Source organism: Polyodon spathula, chromosome 11 (assembly GCF_017654505.1).
Source record: "Polyodon spathula isolate WHYD16114869_AA chromosome 11, ASM1765450v1, whole genome shotgun sequence".
Lineage (NCBI taxonomy): Eukaryota > Metazoa > Chordata > Actinopteri > Acipenseriformes > Polyodontidae > Polyodon > Polyodon spathula.
Genome location: NC_054544.1, coordinates 29632773 through 29655571, shown reverse-complemented (window position 1 = coordinate 29655571; position 22799 = coordinate 29632773). Strand labels below are relative to the sequence as shown.

The 22799-nt window shown below is 39.6% G+C and overlaps 2 protein-coding genes across 2 annotated transcripts; both read right to left on the bottom strand.

Annotated features, from left to right (window-relative positions):
* Nucleotides 1-1576: 1576 nt before the first annotated feature.
* On the bottom strand, nt 1577-13850 carry LOC121323315 (protein phosphatase inhibitor 2-like). Its single transcript, XM_041264304.1, has 6 exons — nt 13519-13850; nt 9672-9779; nt 9051-9131; nt 6542-6639; nt 2498-2683; nt 1577-2325 (listed from the first exon to the last, which is right to left on the bottom strand). Exons 1-6 carry the CDS (start codon nt 13653-13655, stop codon nt 2285-2287), a joined length of 651 nt encoding a protein of 216 aa, XP_041120238.1. The 5' UTR covers nt 13656-13850; the 3' UTR covers nt 1577-2284.
* Nucleotides 13851-15184: 1334 nt separating this feature from the next.
* Nucleotides 15185-21468, bottom strand: LOC121322727 (intestinal-type alkaline phosphatase-like). Its single transcript, XM_041262977.1, has 10 exons — nt 21284-21468; nt 20660-20775; nt 19777-19951; nt 18762-18934; nt 18050-18184; nt 17694-17763; nt 17418-17552; nt 16970-17161; nt 16441-16557; nt 15185-15913 (listed from the first exon to the last, which is right to left on the bottom strand). The coding sequence occupies exons 1-10, from the start codon at nt 21339-21341 to the stop codon at nt 15642-15644; spliced, it is 1443 nt and encodes a 480-aa protein (XP_041118911.1). The 5' UTR covers nt 21342-21468; the 3' UTR covers nt 15185-15641.
* Between the last annotated feature and the right edge of the window lie 1331 nt (nt 21469-22799).

The window sequence follows — 22799 nt, the reverse complement described above, 5'->3', positions numbered from 1 at the left end:
AAAAAAAAAAAAACAAAAAAAAAAAAAAAAAAACCAAAAAAGCAGCTTCCTTTGTGTCTTTTGCAAATAAACTTATATACAACGTTGGATTTATTTTCCTTTAAAAAAATACAATTTTTTTATGTTACGTTTACGTTTATTTTTTTTAGTTTTAGAAAAAAAAAAAAATATGTATACATAGACACACATATATATATATATATATATATATATATATATATATAATTATATATATCTATATATATATATATATATATATAGATCACACACACCACATATATATATATATATATTATTAATACTAATAAAAAACTAAGATAATAAGTGAAGTAAAATCGAAAGCAGGGTGAATGCAGTCATCACAAAGTTGTTGGGGTCGTAGATTTTCCACAAGCGGCTTATTCCTGCTTCGAAAACACGAACCAACAACTACCAGCTTCGGAGCGCACCGCCATGGAGACGCGCTGACTGTCAAGGGGCAGCGCCACCGGATACCAGAGGCTGAGCTTTCACTCCGCTTTCCGGGCGAGAGACTGACTTGAGGAACAGCCAACTGGATTGGCGTGTTTGTGATCAAAGAAGGACGGCGTTATTCACACTATATGGAAAAATACCATTATAATGGGATGTTTCCGCATAAAACACCCACTATTCCCTTTATGCCCCGAAGCAAGCGTCTGTATATGGATGTAGATGCTGTTTGTGACATGGAAAATTGTCCAGTTAGTGCACGTTCAATAAAAGATCGTTATACTCTAGATTCCATAGTACTTCGTCTATCTTACCGCCATCTAGTGGCGATACACATTTTTAGATGCAAAATATCTCCATATATATCCATCCATGTGTACCTGTGATGCACTTCAATTTGGCTATGTGGTGTTGTAATGTGAATGAATGTTATAAACCCCAGGAAACAATATTTAGTTTGAACTCTGTTGTCACACTCTAGTTTGAACGTGCATCCTCTGTTAGAAATAGTCTAAGAAAAGCAAACAAACAAAAGGCAGCTGTTTATTGTATTAGCTGATTGGAAGACAGGCTATTACAAGCCCCAGTACATTATTTGCAAATGCCTGCTTTAAATTCATTTTCACAAGTTTAAAGCAGTTGATAAATATAGAGTGAAAATCAATTCCGGATCATTGTGGCAGCAAATAAAACACACATAAATGTCTGCAGACACTTTAGAACGCGTTTTCATATTTCATACAAATAAAAGCAAAGCATGTTCAACATAACATGAATCCATCTGATGTTGTTATCCAAGACTGGTTTTACACACTGGTATTTTGAGCAATTTCAGAGAAGACTCTCTAAGCCGGGCACGCCTGTTCACAAGATTCTAAGGGAATGAAGAAAAACTAAAAAATGCTACAACAGCAGCAGCACAACGTGTACAAAACACTGCAAAAAAAAAAAAAAAAAAATGAAATACAGCAATAGTAATAATAAAAAAGGCATACCGGAGGGTATGAAAACACCAGAGCGGCTACTAATAAAATAAGATGGCCTTACTGTAGGCAGAGAATTCTTGTTCCAAAACAAACAAACAAAAAAAAAAAAAAAACAGGTATCCAAGTGCATCATTTTATTAGCAGTCATAATAGCCATCATAAAATAATTATTTCCACAAAGGCAAAATTCCACATTAAAACAGCAAACTAATGCCCCATTGCAGCCGTACATCAATGCTGAAGCGGCATACAAAAACTCAGTGCCACTTTAACATACATAAAGTGTGACAACAGTTCTGAACATCTTTATGTTACCAAGCATGTGTACAGTGTTTTTGGTACATCCTCCTACTGTAATGTAAAATCATCTTAAAAAAAAAAAACACACATGGATAATAACAATTAAGTTCAAACAGAACTACTTCTTTTTCAGTCCAGAACAATGCTTCGTTACGTTCAGAACATCTTGGAGGTGCTAGCGGATAGGACAAAGAGTGCTTTGATTGTCATACTGGTGTCGATGGAGTGGAGTTCACGTGGTAGGCACTGGAATACACAGCACGGGCAAGCATCCTTGGCTGTGTCTATTAACAGTCTTTTTTTTTTCTTTCTTGCAAATAATACATTCTAAAGTTGGCAACTGAAGTAACACGACGGTTTCGTCGTTATGCTTCATTAGTATTCATAAATACAGATGTGAATGGCGTAGCTGTGGAGCAGCAGTGTGTTCTTTGACCCAGCTCTGAAGAAACTACTACTTGCACCCCTGACGCAGTTGTTACAGAGCTGGCTCAAAGACCCCCCCCCCCCCCCCACCACCACCTCTTCTAGGAATCTTGTGATTCTAGTTCCTGGCTTTCAATAATTACTGCAAGACAAGAAAAAAAAAAAGTGAATTACTGTCCTATAAGGATGAAGTTGAGCCACCATACTAATTTCACATGGAAAATATCCTGTCACAGTCCTACAACACTAGCCATCACGACATTCCCTTCAGCAGCTAAGTTACTGTAAATCAAGCTGTCAAAAGGTACTCTTACCACCTTGTGGAGGGTCTATGTTTATGTCCTCTGTCTCATCCTTCATCTCCTCGTCTCGATAGTCCTCTTCCTCCTTCTCCTCCTCATCCTCCTGCAGCTCGGTAGCTATCAGCTGTCTCGCCAGCTTAATGTTCATTCCTTCATTATAGTGCATTTTCCTCTTCATTTCAAACTCATTCTTTTTCGCTACACAAGGGAAATGAAAGTCAGAAACTGCTTTAGGCTTTACAAAACGGTATGTAGTCTATACTAATTGATTTTATATATACAAAAGAAACAAACTTTTTTTTCTCCTTTTTATAGCAAAATGCCTCAAACCAGGAAATACAGTGCCTAAGGAAGTCTACACCCCCTTGAACTTTTTCACATTTTGTTGTGTCAGTGCCTCAGAGTTTCATGCATTTAAAATTAGGATTTTTTTTCCAATTCTCTACATACCATACTCCACACTTAAGGGGAAAAAAGTTTTTATTGAGAAAAAAAATTATATATTAAAAATACAAAACTGAAAGATTATAATTGGATAAGTCTCCACCCCCCTGAGTTAATACTTGGTGGAAGCACCTTTGGCAGCAATTACAGCTGTGAGTCTGTTGGGATAGGTCTCTACCAACTTTGCACACCTAGATTTGGCAATATTTGACCATTCTTCTTTACAAAACTTTTCAAGCTCTGTCAAGTTCCTTGGGGAGCGTTGATGGAGAGCAATCTTTAAGTCATGCCCCAAATTTTCAATTGGATTTAGGTCGGGGCTCTGACTGGGCTACTCAAGGACATTTACCTTTTTGTTCCTTAGCCACAGTGTAGCTTTGGCTGTGTGCTTTGGGTCGTTGTCATGCTGAAAGGTGAACTTCAGTCCCAGTTTCAGCTTTCTTGCAGAGGGCAGCAGGTTTTCCTCACGGAATGTTCTGTACTTTGCTCCTTTCATTTTGCCTTCTATCCTGACAAGTGCCCCAGTCCCTGGCAATGACAAACATCCCCATAACATGATGCTGCCACCACCATGCTTCACAGTAGGGATGGTGTTCTTTGGATGATGCGCTGTGTTGGATTTGCGCCAAACATAACGTTTTGCATTTAGGCCAAAAAGTTCCATTTTAGTTTCGACAGACCACAAAACTTTTTGCCACATGGCTACAGAATCTCCTGAATGTTTTTTTTTTTTTTTTTGCATACTTCAAACGGGATTTAAGGTGGGCTTTCTTGAGTAATGGCTTCCTTCTTCCCACCCTACCATACAGGCCGGATTTGTGGAGTGCTTGGGATATTGTTGTCACATGCACCCTTTATCCAGTCTTGGCCATAAAACCCTGTAGCTCTTGCAAAGTTTCCATTGGCCTCTTGGTAGCCTCTGATCAGTCTCCTTCTTGCTCGATCATCCTGATCTAGGCAGGGTCTTGGTGGTGGCATACACACCTTCCACTTCTTAATAATCGTCTTGACCACACTCGAAGAGATATTCAAGACCTTTGATATTTTTTTATACCCATCCCCTGATCTGTGCCTTTCAACAACTTTGTCCCAGAGTTCTTTGGAAAGCGCCTTGGTGCTCATGGTTGAGTCTTTGCTTTGAAATGCACTACCCAGCAGAGAGAATCTACAGGAACTGCTGAATTTATCCAGAAATCACGTGAATCACTAAAATTTAACAAAGGTGGAGGCTACTTAACATGGTGTGTTACTTTGAAGGTGATTGGTTACACCTGACCTAATTTAGGATTGCTATTACAAGGGGGCGGACACTTATCCAACCAAGCTATTTCAGTTTTTATTTTTAATTAACTAACTTTCTACAAATTCTAGAATATTTTTTTCACTTGGAAGTTGTGGGGTAGGATGTGTAGATAAACGAAAAAAAAAAAAAAAAAAAAAACTACTTTAATTCCAGGCTATAAGGCAACACAAGGTGAACATTTTGAAAGGGGTTGTAGACTTTCTATAGGCACTGTAACTGTCCAATTCGGTAATTATTTTTCTCTTTACACAGTAAATCCATTGTAACTGGATTTTTAATGTAATCATTCTTCTCATGTCATGTTTTATTTGTTTTGAAAGCATACCCCTACTGTACCTTTTTCAATGTTATGATAAACTCAAAAGATTTCCTGAGGTAAAATGAATAAAAAAAAACAGAAAATTGGTGTGCACTGCACTATGCTTGGATGAACTGGAGATGTGCATCATGCTGACCTGCAGCAGGGGCATGCTACACTTTGCAGATGGTCACTCAAAATGCTTTTGTCTTCGTAAAGGTCAGGAAGGATTTAACCATTGCATAGCCAGAACTGAACATCAGCAGCCAACACCAAAACTGACCTGTAGCCACCTACAGTTAAAACACTATTTTCACAGGGGCTCCTGAGAGGCGCATCCAGTAAAGGCGCTCCGCATGGAGTGCAGGATGCGCCCTAGAGTTTGGATTCAAGTCGCTGGTTCAAGTCTAGGATATTCCTTTACCGACCGAGGATGGGAGCTCCCAGGGGAAGGTGCTCAATTGGACGAGCGCTGCCCGGGGGTTGGGAGGGCTCGGTCGGCCAGGGTGTCCTCAGCTCACAGTGCACCAGCGACCCCTGTGGACTGGCCGGGTGCCTGCGGGCTTGCCTATAAGCTGCCCAGAGCTGCATTGTCCTCCAATGCTGTAGCTCTGGGTGGCTGCATGGTGAGTCTGCAGTGTGTAAAAAAAAAAAAAAAAAAAAAAGTGCAGCTGATGGCACACACATCAGAGGACAGCGTGTGTTCGTCTTCACCCCTACCAAGTTAGCGGTAGGCTTAGCCTAAAAAGAATGGGACATTAGTAAATTGGGGAGAAAACAATAAATAAGTGGTGACTAAATTAACTGCCTTTTTTTTTTTTTTTTTTTTTTTTTTTTTTTAAATAAGGGTTTTACAACACTAGAACCAAACATCCAAGTACCCAGTACATACAAAATATGTGCATGTCCATTTAAAATTGAACTAAAACGTATGATTAAAACCTTAGGGCATGAGATTGGCCCTGTCCTGCCCAGATCTAATTACCGTAGGTCAGCCCACAACACAACCTTAGAAGCACGATAATAATGCTTCTTAAAATTTTTAGGAGTTAGCATTTCACCTTCACCAAATAACTGTACATTATATAGAGAAGAGCACCTCTAAATCAGAGTACTTACATCAGTGTTTCCTGATCCATTTGTTCAAGTTTCACTAAAGCAATAAACACACTGTAATTTCAATGCTGTTAATTTTCCTATAAACCTTTTTAAAGGCACTGTTTGGTTGTTTCAGTCATTGCCCGTTTTATGTAGCTAAAATACCTTTATTTAATTATGTGGCATTTTAATCAGTTAGCTTAAAAAGGTTGTGTCAGACACATCTACAGGGTAATTATTATAAATCCTCCATTCACAAAGAATGTGATTAAAACAATACACTGGTGCTGTACATTAATGGAATTAAATTCAAAACGGAATGGAAAAGCTGGCAAAGCTAAACATGGTTTTAACTTTTTTTTTTTTTTTTTTTTTTTTTTTAGCAGTAGGTTATCCAAGGATACTGTACTTGAATGATTCTTTGTTATTCAATAAAATGAAACCTTTCTGATGTCTTCCTTTTTTTTAAACTTGTGTATTTATATTTATTTTCAATTAATTCAGAATATATATATATATATCTAATAGTCTGAACTGAATGTAATGACATCCTTGAATTTATTACAGAACATTTATCAGTAAACTTATACAAGTACTTTAAGTTTTTACTATTTTGGGTTAAAAAAAAATGGAGTAGAAATTAATCCTAAAATAAGAACCAGGGAATATAAACTTATATTTTTAGGATGTTTACAGCCGGAAAACACAGGCAACTCAATGGCCTGCAAATAAATACTATAAGCATGTTGACGGTATCTTATAATCTCCATCTTAAAGAATTGAGTTTATGACAGGAACTCAAGAACAGGCAAGTGAACTAAAACAAAATCTCAGTTGAGTACTGGAGAGTACAAATTCAGCAGTTTAACTTCAAAAAGTGATCTCTTGAGAGAACGGGCAGAGGATTTCCCACCTTCTTCTTCTGGAGTCAGCTCCTCATCCTCTTCCTCGCTGCTCTCTTCCTCCTCCCTCATGAGAATTTTGGGATCTTTGCCTTCTGCTGCCGCCAACCTGCAAAATTCAGGATTAGTAAGAAAAACTCAAATGTCACAGAAGGTCAGACGATTCCAGACAACCTCCTCTCTGCTGCCTTTGCCACGCCTAGCAGAGGTAAATAGAATAATACAGTTTCCAGCGTTATTCAGTACATTTGCATGGTTTCATGCAATACGACTTCTTAGCAAGCAAAGAGAGTATTTGGAATACAGCATTCACATGGAAAATGGGATTTCAAAATCTGACTGTGTAGTTTTGCACATGCCCAGGTTTACATGACGGTGAAATCCAATAAGAAAAAAGTATTCAAAACAGGTTATGCAAATTCAGATTACTAGGCTCAACTTAATTCATAAATCTCAACTTACTCTATATACAAGACTGTTCTACGATAGTTTAGTAATCAGATTGTAACAGGATTTCACATGCCAGGTAAACTCAGGGGTAATCTAATCCGAGTAAATATATGTTCCTCAAATTTCACCAGCCAGGTTAAGATTATACTTGCACAGATTTAACGAAGAATATCATTTCTTGATTAAAAAATAAATAAATAAAATATGACAAAGCAACCCCAGCACTGAAGACAATAGCTCAGGCCCGTTGGGTAAGGTTTCAGGCCAGTCACTGACAAATCCATCAGCGCCATTCACTTGTCTGCAGCATCGCTCCAGTTTCAGGTTTTGCTAATAATCTGAGCACAGCAGTGCAGTTTGTCATCTGTTTCGCTTTCTGTGCCGCAAACAAAAGAAATCAGTTGAAGGCTTTCTTTAGAATGTGTTGAAAGAGCTTTATATAGTTTCGTTACCCCTTGCAGTACCTGACAGATCTTATTTCACAACCATAGAGCTAGTCTCAACATTTATTAGATTTGCAGACTATCTGCCATCTCCTTTACAAAGTGACTATTTTTTCCCCACAAACAGAGATTCATTTATATAATCCAATTAAAAATGCGTATCTACCTGACCCTTTTATGTTACTTGTCATTAAAAAGGCACTTTTTTTTGTTGTTGTTTTTTTCAGATTTATTATTTAATACTTGAATTGCATTTGCTTTGCCTCCAGGCCTGAGCAGTACACCTGCTCTACTAACATCCTCTTACCAAGGCATGCTAAAACAACCCTTTCTCAGGAGAATACCTAAACTTCTTCCATAGTTCGCTTTAAAAATCAGAAGATAACCTGAAAAAAATAAGTCTTTTCAAAGCAACAGCTTCATGGTCTTACAAATACATACGGTCCTGTTTTAGTTTGTAGCATCATAAACTGAAGAATTTAAGCACTGTTTATGATCTATAAATGTTTCCCACCCAGTAATACAACCTACCCCAACCACTACTGTAGCAGACACAATGTTTATAAATGTAATGAAAATGCAAGAGTGTCCACAATGTTTCAGAACACCATGTCCTTGGATCTGCGGGAAACATCCTGGTGCCAGTAATGTGCAACACACAAATGATAATTTACAGTTAAAAATACTTACTAGCGTATGACAGGAGACATCTGTGAATATCAGCGTTTCCACTGTCAGGGGTTTTCTGCATGCTTTTTGCAGGGACCAGATTTATTTACTTTTTGCTTAAGGATTTCAAATAAATAATGATACTTATAATGATTATTAAAAAAAATACTGCTACTGCTTTGTAGCACCCCTTGAAAAAACAGTTTTTTGGTATGTTGTCGCATACAACTTTGCACAAATACTAAAAAATATTAGGGAAGTTACTAAAGCATATTTTTACCATTAGAGAAATACAGCCAAACTTAGACCAATTATTTCCATATCTGATACCGAGAGACTAATGCATGCCTTTGTTTCACCTAGAATTGATTATTGTAATGCACTTTTTTTTGGTGTCCCAAAATGTTACACTGGCTCCCTGTGCAGTATAGAATTGATTTTAAGATTTTGCTGTTAACTTACAAGGTCCTGAATGGATTAGAACCTAGTTATTTGCAGGAGTTACTGACCCCATATCTTCCAAACCATGCTTTGAGATCACAGAATGCAGGGTTGCTGGTTATTCCAGGGTCAACAAAAGCAACATGGGAGGAGGGACTTTTTGTTGTAGAGCTCTGAAATTCTCTGCCTTCATTTGTGAGGGAAGCTGGGACCATTACAGTTTTCAAGTCAAGACAAAAAAAATCACTTTTATAAAATGGCTTTCTTATCTTAATGGGTTTTAATGTAACTTTTAAATTGCTGCTTTTGTATTATGTGTATACTGTTATTTAAATGGTCTGACTGTGGCAGTTGTATGCGTGACATGCTATACCAATGTATTGTGGTTTGTTCTTTTCTTCTGCTATGTACTGTACAGTGCATTGCGATACTTTTGTATAAAAAGTGCTATATAAATTAAATTGCTTTGAACCTCAAACAAGTTTCAGAAAATAACCTACTCTTAGACCATACTTACTGCTGTGCCAAATCGTCAGCAGTGATTGCTTCGTTTGATTCTGAATCACTCACAGCCCCTTCGTCATCATCCCCTACCATTCTGTAAAGAATCGATAGAGAGGAGTAGAGCTGTGTGTTACTTATAGGGCTACAAGAAAGGATTATATAAAAAAAAAAAGACTGAAAGTGAAGGAAATTTGAGGTAAAGGTTTCCAACATTTCTACAGACATATGAATGCACGATATAATTCAAAAGGTAGGAGAAAACTGATCCTCATATAAACTACTCACCTACTGGGCAGTTGGTCACCTTGGTGGTAAATTCAGTAAATCTAGTTCTCCCATTACACAACATTTCCCTACCAGAACATACTGTATGATCCAGGTGCTGCACAGCATTTTATACACTTCACCTGCTTTCCATTTTGCAACAGTGCACCGCAATTGTTGCTACAGCTGGGGAACTCTGAATGGAAGGCTTTGTTTAAGTTGAAGCCCCAGTGTAAGATAAAAACCATTTACTACATTTCAGGTGAAGTTGGATTTACATGCATGAAAAGCGTGTTCTGACTGTAATGAGGAACAAAGAGAATTGCAGTAATTAACGGTTTAATTACAGCAATTCTCTGTGTCTTGTTACCTGTGGTAAGGTGTGCTGGGCTCGTCGATTTTCATCAAGCCATAATCCTTATCCGCAGGGTGGTAGGTAGCCAAGATGTTCATTTCGTCCCATTTTTGCGACTTCTTTCTGAAACAAAATTCATAATAGACTACTTTTAACAAACATACTGTAACACTGAATTAAAGAAAATAAATGCAGGAATGCAAAAAAACCAACAAAAGAACACATTTTGAACATCAATCCAAAAAGTCATATTTATTAGTCCTGTAAATGTGACATGGTACCGAGTAATTTTCTGTGACATCGCACATTAGACATTGCAATTTAGTCTGACCCCATTACAATAAGCACATTTGAACAAAGTAGATGACATACTGTCAACACAGTGAGGTGCGGATCCTGTTACAGATAAGTATCGGAATATGGCTTTAAATTACATAAACTGGATCATTCTCAGCCACAACAGATTTGCTGTCAAAGATTTCAGCCCGTAGGACTGGCAATCATTTGTCAAATGAGGACCTTGAATATATAGTACTGTCACCCACTGTGACTCTATGAAAAGCAGCTCAAAGGTCAACAGTAAAACTAAATAGCACACACTTTATTAGACATGGGTTTACTCTGAATAACCCAATGTAAAATTACAACAGTAAACATAGCTAGTTGCCAGTGCTAATAATATCTGGCTTTCGGTTGCCCTAGTTTAATAGTTAAGAAGACTGAAGATGCAGGACGTGTCCTATAGCCTGGAGGTCATCTGTTCGAGTCCAGGATATTCCACTGCCGACAGTGGACAAGAGCTCCCAGATGGGGTGGCACAGAATTGGCTGAGTGCCGCCTGGGTGGGGGAGGGCTTAAGTCGGCCAGGGTGTCCTCGGCTCACTGCGTACCAGCGACCCCTGTGGACTGGCCTGGCGCCTGCCTGCAAGTGGTCTAGAGTTGCATGGTCCTCTGACGCTATAGCGCTGAGGTGGCTGCATGGCAAGCCTTTAATGAAAAGAAGCGGACAGCTGATGGTGCACGTTTCGGAGGACACATGTGTCCATCTTCGTCTCAGCATGGGGGAGTTTTTTTTTTTTTTTTTAAACAGAATTGAGTCAAGTACTCTTATTCATAACTTTTCTAGATGAGCATCACATAATGAATATCTTTTTGTTTTTAATTAATTTCAGAACCAAGTGGTTTTGTTTTTCTTTTGAGAGCAGTGACACAGCACTGCAGGTCAATAACAACTCCTTTCCATTTCTCCACACAATAAATCTGCTTCAATCCAGAGCAGCCCAGCCTGAAACTCCCTTACTCACCTCCCCGAGGTGACAGGCAAGGAAATATACAGCCACTGGCATAAACCCTTTTTTAAAAATATTTATTTACAGTAGTCACAAATGTGTTTACCAACAGAAAATGCCGTGACCTTTATTTCTCTGTTGTGGGGAAGGTAATTCGATATAATGGATTACATTCTCTAAAATTCGACCCCACCTGAATATAAAATTACCCGATTGCCAGACACTGCAGTAATAAAAAACTGAATGGCAGTACTTTAAATGTGCATAGAAATGTCACCACTGTCATAAGTTCCCAGTATCTGTAAATCAGATGTCCTGGTAGACAGATATAGTTAGATTGAACCATGCCAAAATTAGCATACCTTTCTAACGTGTACACACGCCCACACATGAAAAGCAATTATCAAACCTTAAGGTTGTGCAATAAAGTGATCATTTTGAAAAACGACAGTTTTTACTTCAAAATTATACTGACCAGGTAGGTTCATGGCTATTTCAAATCGTACAGTTCTAACTGGGTGGTTCACAATCAGTTTACATTCATAGATGCTGCTGCTCACTTGCTAGGCATGTAAACTTCTGCAGTGGCCTACTTTCTTTCAGTGTGTTCCTAAATCCTTTTTGCCAGATTGCAGTTTGTTCAAAAATGTGCTTGCTGTCTGTCTGTAAACCAGCCAACAGCCCAGTCCTGCTGACTTTGCACTGGCTTCCAGTTCCAATGCCCTACCTTGCTGTCCCGCATTTAACTTCTGTGCACCTCAATGACCTTCTTGTACCTGTTTATTTACACCCCGGGCAGATCTCTCATCAATTGGTGCTGTTAGCTTCCTTGCTATTCCATCTATCAGGCTGAGAACTGGAGAAGGATAAGGAGGAGCAGGGCTTTTCCGTCATTTTGCACCAAAGGGGTTTTGGGTCTTCCATACTTGGGTTGATACTCAAAATAGTCTGGTTTGATATATCTGACAAATTCCAGTGCATTTGAGAATGATCTGTTGGCTAAGGGAAGCCCACAGTGTAATCTGTGAAGCGGGAAGCAGTGCTCTAAATAAGGCACAGTTTAATGTAGCTCCTAATCCCTGTGAACTGCAGCTTTGCTCAGCAGTCGGTTGCATGATACTAGGTAACATTTCTAGAATGTAGAGACTATTTTTTTATACAGATGCGGCAACTTTTGGGATTTGGGAGTACTATTCATCGCTAGCATTTCCTTTTTTTACTTTTGAATGCAAGCTTTAACCGCATGAAGATCTGAAGTGGAAAAAACTCGATAATTGTGAAATTAAAATCTAACTGAGTTTTTTCCAAGTCAGGGGTAATGAATGCTTACAGTATGGTTTGAACACAACCTGCCAGGACAATCAAAAGGAAACTTGTCTATTTCACTTCACCAGACAGCCTTCAGTGCACCAAATAACACACACAGAACACCAACAAATAATCAATACCAGACTTATGGCAAGCCCATGGTTTTACGTGGTGTTGGATCTACCCTACAAAGCAGTTTGATTATCCAAAATTCTGAGTTGTCAGTACTTTGACAGTGATAATCTTTTCAATGCAAGTACATTTTCAGGGAATGGTCCAGTGGTCAAATGTAACAAGCAAATTGTTATGGTATGGCACTGCTGATTGGCTGATGGTTAGTACCATGTGTGTGAATTTTGTATACATCAATGACAGCCTGACAACCTCTTTACATACTGTAAATCCAGTCCTTGCAGCGTTCTAAAACGAAAGCACTCCACAAGAAGTACAGGTTTAAATGATAACTCCATTATCAGTAGATGTAAAACAACCACTGGCTGTACCAGAGCAATCGCTGAAATACGCTCACAGGTGCGGTCCACAAGTGCACTGCACTGGAGAGCAGATTTAAAAAAGAACCAATATGTATTCACTAGTTGAAAGAAAACCTAAAAGCCATTTAGGTCCTTCAGACAACCACATCACCCAGCTTCAAACACATCAGTATGACATGCTTGTGCTTCCTTAACATTGCGTGGAGTTCTTGCAATACAAACTATTCGCGGTCAAATCAATATGCAGGAGAGTCATACCGATGCAAATACAGCTGTACTATTTTACAAGACTCGCAAACAAAAAGCAACGTGTCATACAATGTCTACACCACTGGTGTAAACAGAGCGCTACCTGTAAACCATACTGTTTATGATGGTCCTGTTATAACCTAGACTTACTTTTTACGACTACTATCGCCACTCAGTACAGCGTTAATTACGCAGGTACTCGTTATAAATTGAACGCGATAAAACAAACAAACAAAAAAAAAAAAATCATTGCACTGTTTACACATGTATTATTAATAACTTTAATAACACAAGCAACAAAACAGAGCTGCTACATTACAATACAGTACTGGTGCGTAGTTGTCTATACATGACAGCACTCCTCCGACAAACGTTCAAACAGTTACCGGTATTTATTTTTAAGAAACACATCGAGGAAGGCGCTCTATAACTTGTTCAAACAGAATCCAGTAACAATACAACGGTCACTTCCTTTATGTTTTTTTGTTAAGTTATGTATCTCGGATACGGTGCCGCACTTACTGCTGGTCCTCTTCACCGGGCTCTAGAGCCTCTCTCTCCCGTTTCTCTACCGCCGGCTTTTCCTCAGGCTCGGCCTTGGCGTAAGTCAGGTTGCTCTTATTTTTCAGAATACCCTTAATGGGATGGGGAGATGCCATTCCACTATCTTCTTGCTATCTGCTAATTCGCCCTCTCTCTGTGCTGTGTTACTTGTCCTATCTTATACGGGTCTGATACAGACACTACCTAAATTATTAATTCCCGAGAAGCATCAGTGTGTTTTACCAATTTCCTACTTCCGTCACGTACGCAAATATTCCTACCGCTGCGCAGATTCTGCGAATAACCTGTCCAAGTTCGCCATCTGCGTAAACTCATCCGGAAAACACGTCACCAGGTCACGCATCTCGCGAGCACAGATTCTGCGCAATTCGCGCATCTCCTGACTGGTACTGCGCTGGAGCAGACACGGCTTCAAACAACAGAGGAGCGGTAGAGCAAACCCGATCCTCACTCTACGTGCTACTGCCACCTAGGCAAAAGGTGTAAATAACACAGAAAAGGAGCTTGTATAAGTTACCACTATTATGTAACTCAGTGGTTTTGAACGCCGGTCCTGGAGTACCCAGTGTACTCTGTGCCACTGCTGGTTTTTCCCGAGCTGCTCTCAATTACTTCATTCAGCCCTTAACTAATAATCTTCCTAATCAGAGCCTTGAAATCATTTTAGTTGGGGTTTCAAGTTAAGTATAACATTTTATAAGGTGAACTATTCAAAAAGTCAAATTAACTAACTCATTAGTTAACTTAAGGGTTCAATTAAGCAACTGAGAGCTCGGCTGGAACAAAAACCAGCAAGGAACAGAAAACCACTGATATAACTTATATTGTCATTAAACAGCCTTTGGGGAAATAGAAACACCTGATACCATTTGATAGTTGTGATGTAAATGTTATGTAATGAACGCAGAAATGTAAAGTTATGATTTTCTAAAGAGAGTATGTTAGAATGCGTTTGTTTTGTTATTCGTGTATTACTTATCTGTTTTTTTTTTTATGTGCGTGCGTACATTGGGGTGTTTTTTTGTTTTATTTTGTTTTTTTTACATAGACCTTGCTCTTACAGTACACATTCTTCCTTTTTTTTTGTTACAGCCTAAGGAATTAAAAGAAAACAGAGTAGCATCCACATACATATTACTGTACCTTATTGGCTGGTACAGACAGTGGAGTGGCCTACAGATTTCCGTATCTATCTGTACTGTAACTGTAGTCTGAACTCTTAAATATATGTAATGTACTTCCTTGCTGCTGGAGCCTCATACAAAGGATGTTATGATCTTTGAAATCCAAAACTAATACAAAAAGGGCCAGTAGGAAATAAGAAATAAATAACTGGGCTGGGATGCATGCATTCAAACCAATTGAACAGTGTACCTCAGTGCTGGCCAACTGATGGCCCATTACATCCACAATAGTGCTCTTTAAAGACATACAGATCTACGCATGTCAAGACATGCATGCTACCCATCAAACTGCTTAAGTGGACTTCAGTGGAATCTGGTAAAAGACAAATGTTTTCAGTTTTAGTAAACTTAGTTTAGGTTACATCATTTTTTAAACTTGTGTTATTTACAGTACTCTGATGTAATTAACTTAGAAAGCTTTTTAAAAATGTTTAGCTGTTTATTACTTATAAAACAACAGTAGGTTGTGTTTCTTTCAACAGGTCGACCTTCTGCATCGCTTTAAAAAATGTATGAATCAAAGTGCTTGCTCAACTCCAGAGAACACGTGGAAGCTGCGTTCACAACATTCGGGTGCTTTGCTCAAAGAGAAATATTACATGCTACAAGACCAGCACTCATGTCACATCTTTAAAAAAAAGATGACTATATTTGAATTTTTTATTTTTTTAAAACATCTGACACACAAACTGTCTGTACTTGCATGTCTGCCGTTTGTAATAAAAATTATTTAAAATGAAGAAATAGTCTTTTTTTTTTTTTTTTTTTAAAGATGTGACGCGAGTGCTGGTCGCCTTCTTGTAACATTTAAAGAAGAGTTTCTCCTGTAATGTTGTTCCGTAACATTAAGCAGTTGTTATCCCGTGCAGCCCGAACCCTGTGTATAAAGCACTTGTTTTAGATGGTGACTGTGGCTGACAGCAGCACCAGAGGCAGAGTGAGGAAGCTGGCTAGGGCCGTGGCAGAGTCTCCAGGAGGGGGCTCCAGGGCACAGTCAACGTAGGGCTCGATGCAGCCTGCATACGCCATCACGTGGGCAATGTAGTTCTGCTCCTGGACCCCATGGAACAGGTGAGCCATGGGGCCCTTGGCAAGGATAGCCACGTCTTCACCACCATGGGTCTCCGAGTCCAGGGGCACGGCAGCTTGCTGCAGGTAGTCCTTATCATCTGAAGAAAAGAACAACACGCAGAGCAGATCAACAACAAGGCACATTCTGTATAGTACACCAGGCTTCATCTGTACTCATAACTGGTTTCACAGATCCTGATCACCACTGATCCTAGACTACCCAATCCCAATGTAACCTAAGGTAAGGGAGTCCAGAATTAGTGTTAATCAAGGTCTGTGAAACCAGACATTAAGCTTTTTATTCATTTTGTAATACAAGGGTGGATTTTTCACCTTTCCATAAAAAAGTTAATTAAAGATTGAAGTAAATGCTCTGAGACTATGTCCGGCTGGTATCTAGTTATGTATTACATAAAGGTGGGCGATCGGGGATGCTACTTCAATATTGCTTGCAAACAGTAAGAATTTCTATTTATAAAAAATAGCCACTACGTGGTGCTAGAGACGACTGCAGAGTGCAGAACAAAGTGTGCCAGTGAATTTCTGTGCAGTTGTTGCTGTGGATCACAGAAGTTTGTAGAAACTTCTCACATGATCTCAAGGGAAAAGTATTTGACTTTCTTACCTGCAGTGGTGGCATTCACAACCGGACGGATTCCATTTTCAGTAGCATACCCCGGCCCGTTTCCATACAGTATGGAGGTGTAAGGTTTTCTGTCTTTTGCATTATTAGGTGCCAATCCTTAAAGAAAGAAACCAGGGACGACTCTGCTTATCTTAATGTCACTCAGCATCAGCTATTACAGTCAGGTCAGTATAGACCCCTAGGTTAATGTCTGATGCTCCTGGAATCTGGCCAGTAATAAAATCTAACAAAAAGATACATAGGTAACAAAAAGTATTCCTTAAATCATGGCAAAATGAATTTCATCCTTGTTATGTTTGGAGACCAGATGAATACTGACTGGAACACTTACTTCTCTGACTTTTGCACCAGTAAAGTTAAAATATTGTGCACGATTATAGTCGGCTTTTATTTCAAATTAATTCAGATATGTCTGTTTTATGATATTTCTCTCATATCAATAATTGCACTGAATGCATGTTATAGTTCCAAATACCGCATCAGCAATCTGTTGCTAGTGTCCGCTTACCGAAGATGGAGCTGCCACGCTTGGTGTAGCCTCCGAAAGTGAAGACGTGGGAGTGGTCAGCAGTGATCACAGAGAGGGTGTCCTTTTCATCGGTCAGCTCTGAGACCCTCTCTATGGTGCGGTCAAACATCACCGCCTCCATCAATGCCTGCTTGGCCTTGCCATCGTGGTGGCCGTGGTCGATTCTCCCCCTTGAAATTCAAAAGCACAAATGAGCAGTACAGATATTCAGATAGAATTATTAACCCCCAGCTTGCAAACTGTCACTTATATTTACTGTAGTAACATCATGGTACCAAGATGCTCCGGTATAGCTAACTACTCTGATTCTACTTGGTCTCTACTGCTACCCTTGCTATTCCAAATCTATTTTTTTTTTTGTTGTCTGTATTCATGTAAACGCTGGCACTGCGAAAGAGAGTGTGTTTAACAATGCAACAATACTCATCTTCCACGAAGAGGAAGAATCCCTTGGGGTTCTTGCTGAGGATTGCGATGGCCTTTTCTGTCATCTCAGTGATAGAGGGCTCCAAAGCACGGTTTCTGTTCAGCTCGTACTGCATGTCTCCTGGCTCAAACAGCCCTTACCAGACAAGAGGGAGAACAATGTTGCGTTAATATATGTATGTATGTATGTAGCCTATGTATGTATGAATGAATGTATGCATTTTTAAAAAATAATAAAACACTGTAGAAGTTTTTTTTTTTTTTTATAAATGCTTACCTATCAAGTAGTCTGTCTTTTTAACATCAACATCATCCAATCCAGCCTTATTCCAGACATATGTTGCCCCCTAAACAATAATACAAATACACACACATTTTTGCTTGAACTATAAATTATTTATAGTTCAAGCAAAAATCCTAAAATCGAGTACCGATTTTTGTTTGCAGTTCAAGCTGTTATTTTACGTCTTGTGTCCGCATAGTAGCTGTGGTTTCTTTCATAGTCTTATTTCTGCGTCCCCTACTAAATAACATTGGAGTTAATAACACTGGAGTTCTGCAGTGTTTGCAGCAGTGCAGTACTATGCCGTGGCGAACAACTTTTCATTCATGTACAAGCAATGGCTTCTGTACCTGTTTTTTGCTGAGCCACTCATCAATGAGGTTCCTCCCGTCCAATCGGACGCCCGCATGGGCCGGGAGCGTTGGGTACTCAGGGTCTTTGGTGCCATTGGGGGTCATGTACTTCCTGCCTCCTCCAAGGATCACCTGCAACAGGACCGGCAATATCACCAAGGCAGCGAAGTCCAGCCACGCCTACTTCAGCAAGACAAGCCATGCCCCCATCGGAACCTAAGTGCTGCAGCTACACTTGTGCAGAGCTCTCGTAATGTCAATAACAGAGCACTCTTAACATTAAAACCACATCGGCTTCTACAGAAACATTTTTAGGGCGTTAATAGCAGGGTTGTTTAGATTTAAAGACGTATACTATGTGTGTAAGTGTTCGGTGGCTACCTCTAATCAAGACATGACATAGCAGAGAGTGCAAGAAATACACTCTGAACTTGACTGGTGGTAGCCGGATTACGGTGATAGCCGGACTGAAACAATATATCTATATATATATCTATATATATATAGATATATATCTATATATCTATATATATATATATATATATATACTGGTAACACTGCATGTGCATTGCTAACACTGTAACTGCACAGGTGTAATTACATAGTTATTACAAATAATGCCAGCGACCACCCACACCGCTGCAATGAATGGCGCTTTATCCAGGTGTAGCCCCAAAAGTCACTTCAGCGGTACAGCGGATCTCCTTACATTTATGTCTGTGTTGCTGATGAGCTGCGCTGCGATATCAGTGCACCCATCTTTGAGAGCTTCAAGAGGCATGGCAGCATCGCTGTACCAGTCCCTGTTGGCGATGTGAGCATAGGTAGCAGAGGGAGAGGCATGCTGTGCCCTGGTAGTGGTCACAAAGCCCACGGATTTGCCTGCAGCACACAAGAGCATAAGAACTGTAGGAAAGGACATTCAGCACATGGTTTATTCCTTTAAGCACACGATTCCCGCCCAGAGGAATTCTGAGAGAGAGAGAGCACATGGTTTATTCCTTTAAGCACACGATTCCCTGATTCCCGCCCAGAGGATTCTGAGAGAGAGAGAGAGAGAGAGAGAGAGAGAGAGAGAGAGAGAGAGAGAGAGAGAGAGAGAGAGAGAGAGAGAGAGAGGTCTACACACAGAGGGCATTATTTTTAAAAGCGTTTCCGGCATCTTTTTTTTAAGATGAAAACCCATCTAGTGGGTTGAAGAGAATGTGAAATACATAAGTTACAGTAGTAGTTTTGTTTTAGTTTTGTAAAATGAACAGGGGGGTTACCTCTTCAACAAAAAAAGGACTTAAAGACGAGTAAATAATATAGCCCTGACATATTTGTGAACACCAGTGGAATTGTCTTGGGAGGTACATTTTCTAGGACCTCCTTGTAAATTACACTCAGTGGGTTGGTAGTTCTGGTCAGTGGCCGCACTGTAGGTCTGGTTCTAGTGCTTATTCAACCAGGTACTTTTGTAGCAGTGTAGTTACCAAATATTGTATGGATGAAACCTTAGGAGAACTTTGCTGAACTTTTGTTGAAGTTTCTCAAGACAATCTCGTGTTGCTTTCCAAATACATAAAACATAACAGGACAATATACTTTTTGCCACACATTTCATTTTTAAAGAATGCATAAAACCGATTAATTGCCCTGAGGATGTTTCACAAATGACTGGTGTTACACCTGCACGGTTTGCTGGTGAGCTGCATAGTGGTGCGTGCTAACCCAGTACATACCAGCTTCCTTGGCTCTGTGCAGAATTGACTTGACCTCGTTCCCTTTGGTGGTATTGCATTGATACCGCCTTGCCGCTGCGCTCAGACCCACAGTCCCGTAATTCGCCTTCACGCCACACAGGTAGGCTGTGGCCGTCCCTGCACTGTCGGGAACCTGATAATCCACGTTGTAGGTCTGCAAGAAGAGAAACACACTGTCTGTTAAATTTATGACAAAGGTGTTTTTTGTGGTAAGTGGAGGGAAAAGCTTATTTAGATTCTTAAAAGGTGGAAATAGAATTATTCACAAGATGAACATGGTCAGAAACGAAACATAATGAATACAAATATATACTGAAATATATACTGAAATGTGCATGTATATATATTTTTTTGTTATTGATGAAACTCACTTAGAAGAGGTTTCAGGATGTGGTAGTAGACCTATGAATTTGGTTGACTTTACGGACTTGTAAAGTCTGCTTTCAGTCTCATAAAAGTGGATGCAATACATCTCGGCTGTCATTTAGCAGTTTCCCCTCTTTCTCCCCAGATGAATGTTGGTGTGTACGTACTTCATTTGTAGGACAGTTTCTGGCCCACTTTTACAGTACCGTGCTTTATCTTTGCTGTCACAGAACAGCAGTTTGCAAAACTCTTACCCTACCTCTGTATAGTACTGTCATACACACATCCAGAGGAGAGGTGGAGACTGCTGAAGTGTCAGAAAAAGGGAAAGTGAGTGAAACAGAGTTTGGAATGGAGGCGTGACACCACTTTCCTGTTTGAAAAGCAATCATTAGTACGACTCTGGCCGTTCCCTGTGTGTATAATTCATAATTTGTTCCCAGCGCGTTTTCCATCAGGGTTAGAAATGTAGTGGTGGGTCCCGTGGCTCCCTCACCTTGGAAAGCGCCATGTACGGGAAGGTATCCATGGCGAGGACAGTCTCCTCCCCCGACCGATTCTGCAGCTGCCCCTTGTAGATCCGAGCTGCCGTCAGCGTGGGTATCCCCATTCCTGGAGAGAGGAAACATCACGGAGCAGGGGAGTACAAAAAAAAAAAAAAAAAACACAGCTCAACTGCAGTGGCATACACCCGGTATTCTTTAACCAGGTACATGCAATGCATTGCCACTCCAGAGATCGCTATAACCCCGGCTGTATTAACAGAGGCGCTAGAGAATGAGAACACAAGGCACCACGTTAGCCCTCCTGTCTGAGATACAATTATTAACAAGATCCGACCACACCACTCACTTTGATACTTTCCAGGGATACGTATCATTTTTAATTAGATACATTTTTAACACTTTCAATCTAAATATGGAAAGCGTTACAAAAGGTATCTAATTCTATGGTCCGCTACACAATGGTAAACATGGGCTAATTACCACATGCGCGATAGCTTTAATGAGATGTCGGTTTCATTATTGTAGGAGGGTACAACTTAATACAGAAGGGGTTGCTCCCCCTCCCCTGCTAAATGAAACTCCGGGAGAGCTGTGGTTCCCCTGCGCGTACTCACCATCGCCCAGGAAGAGGATAAGGTTCTTGGCTCGGTAGTGTTTCTGTTTCAGGGCCATGGCCTCGTCCAGAGACCGTTTAGCTTTAGCATTCCAGAAAGCTGGGGTTTCTTCTTCCACTTCAGAAATTAAACAGAGACAGAAAACCAGCTGATCAGTAATAACATACGGGGTGCGGCTCACAGCGTGAATGCTCCCGCTCACTCAGATCACTCTGAGCTGGTCAGTTAAGTGAATTATTTCACTGAGCTGCTCTCAGTGACTCACTTAATTCACGCACCCACAGTAAAACAAAACTTACAGTTAGAACTTTTCTATTGCTTGGACCTTCCAGTTATAAAATTACATTTCTCTCCATATTATATATATATAATATATATATATATATATATATATATATATATATATAATCATATATATATATATAAACAATGTCATAATATCTACCTTTATTTTATTAATAATAACAGACTTTGACCAGATATACCTTAAATAACTCCATGGGCCGATTGTGTTTCATGTCACTTGTTAATTTTAGGAACAATTCACATTAATGCAGACCTGTCAAGTCTCCCTTATTTGCCAGGACTCTCCCGTTTTTTGGAAACTTCTGCCAGGCAACTCCCGAGACAGATTTTCTCAAAACTCTACTGTTAAACCCATTTATGTCCGCTAAACTTACAATTCTGCAATATGTATAAATCATATAGGTTGTTTATTTTGGCTCTTTTACCGCAAAATAAAATGCATTTCATCCCTCGTTGTTTGCATACAATAAACGTTCTGCTGAGATCTTTTGCTGTCATTGCAGACTACAGCGTCACTGTACGGCTCAGTGCAGACCACTATAGCTGTCTGTGTTACTTAAATGTGTCCGAACGGCTTCGAAACAACCGAGGATTATTAGCGATTTTTTTAAAAACAACATCATACAAAATAATAATGTTGATAAAAAATAAGAGCATCAGCCAATAATAAGAAGATATCCGACACTTTAGCGAACCCACCTTATTAATATTTCAATTCTAACTGCTAGTAGTAAAAGCGGCTTGTAAACGACAGTTCAGACTCGGTTTATGCAAATTGTAACAATTCTAACAGTAGTTTAGAAGAGCAGGGCCTCCCAGCTCTGGTCCTGGGGACCCCCGTGTCTGCTGCTTTTCATTCAACTGAGCTCTCGTTTACTTAACTAGACCCTTAAATGAACCGATCGTTTGCTTAATTAGACCTTTCAAATTGTTTTCAGCTCTTAAAAAGTTGCAGCTTTCCAGTTAGCTATTACATTGTATAAGTAACTTGAACTGTGCAACTCCTTAAGAGCTGAAAACTAAAATATTTATCTCTACGAAGAGAATAGTGTGCAATGTATCGAACTGTGTGACTGATATCTGTGTTCAGACTCCATGGCTGCTGTGGAATCAGTAATATCTTACTATATTACCCCCTGTGTGTTCTGAACCTATATATTAGCTTAAAAATAAAGCTTCATTTGGCACTGGGTCTGCAATCCACAGTGCA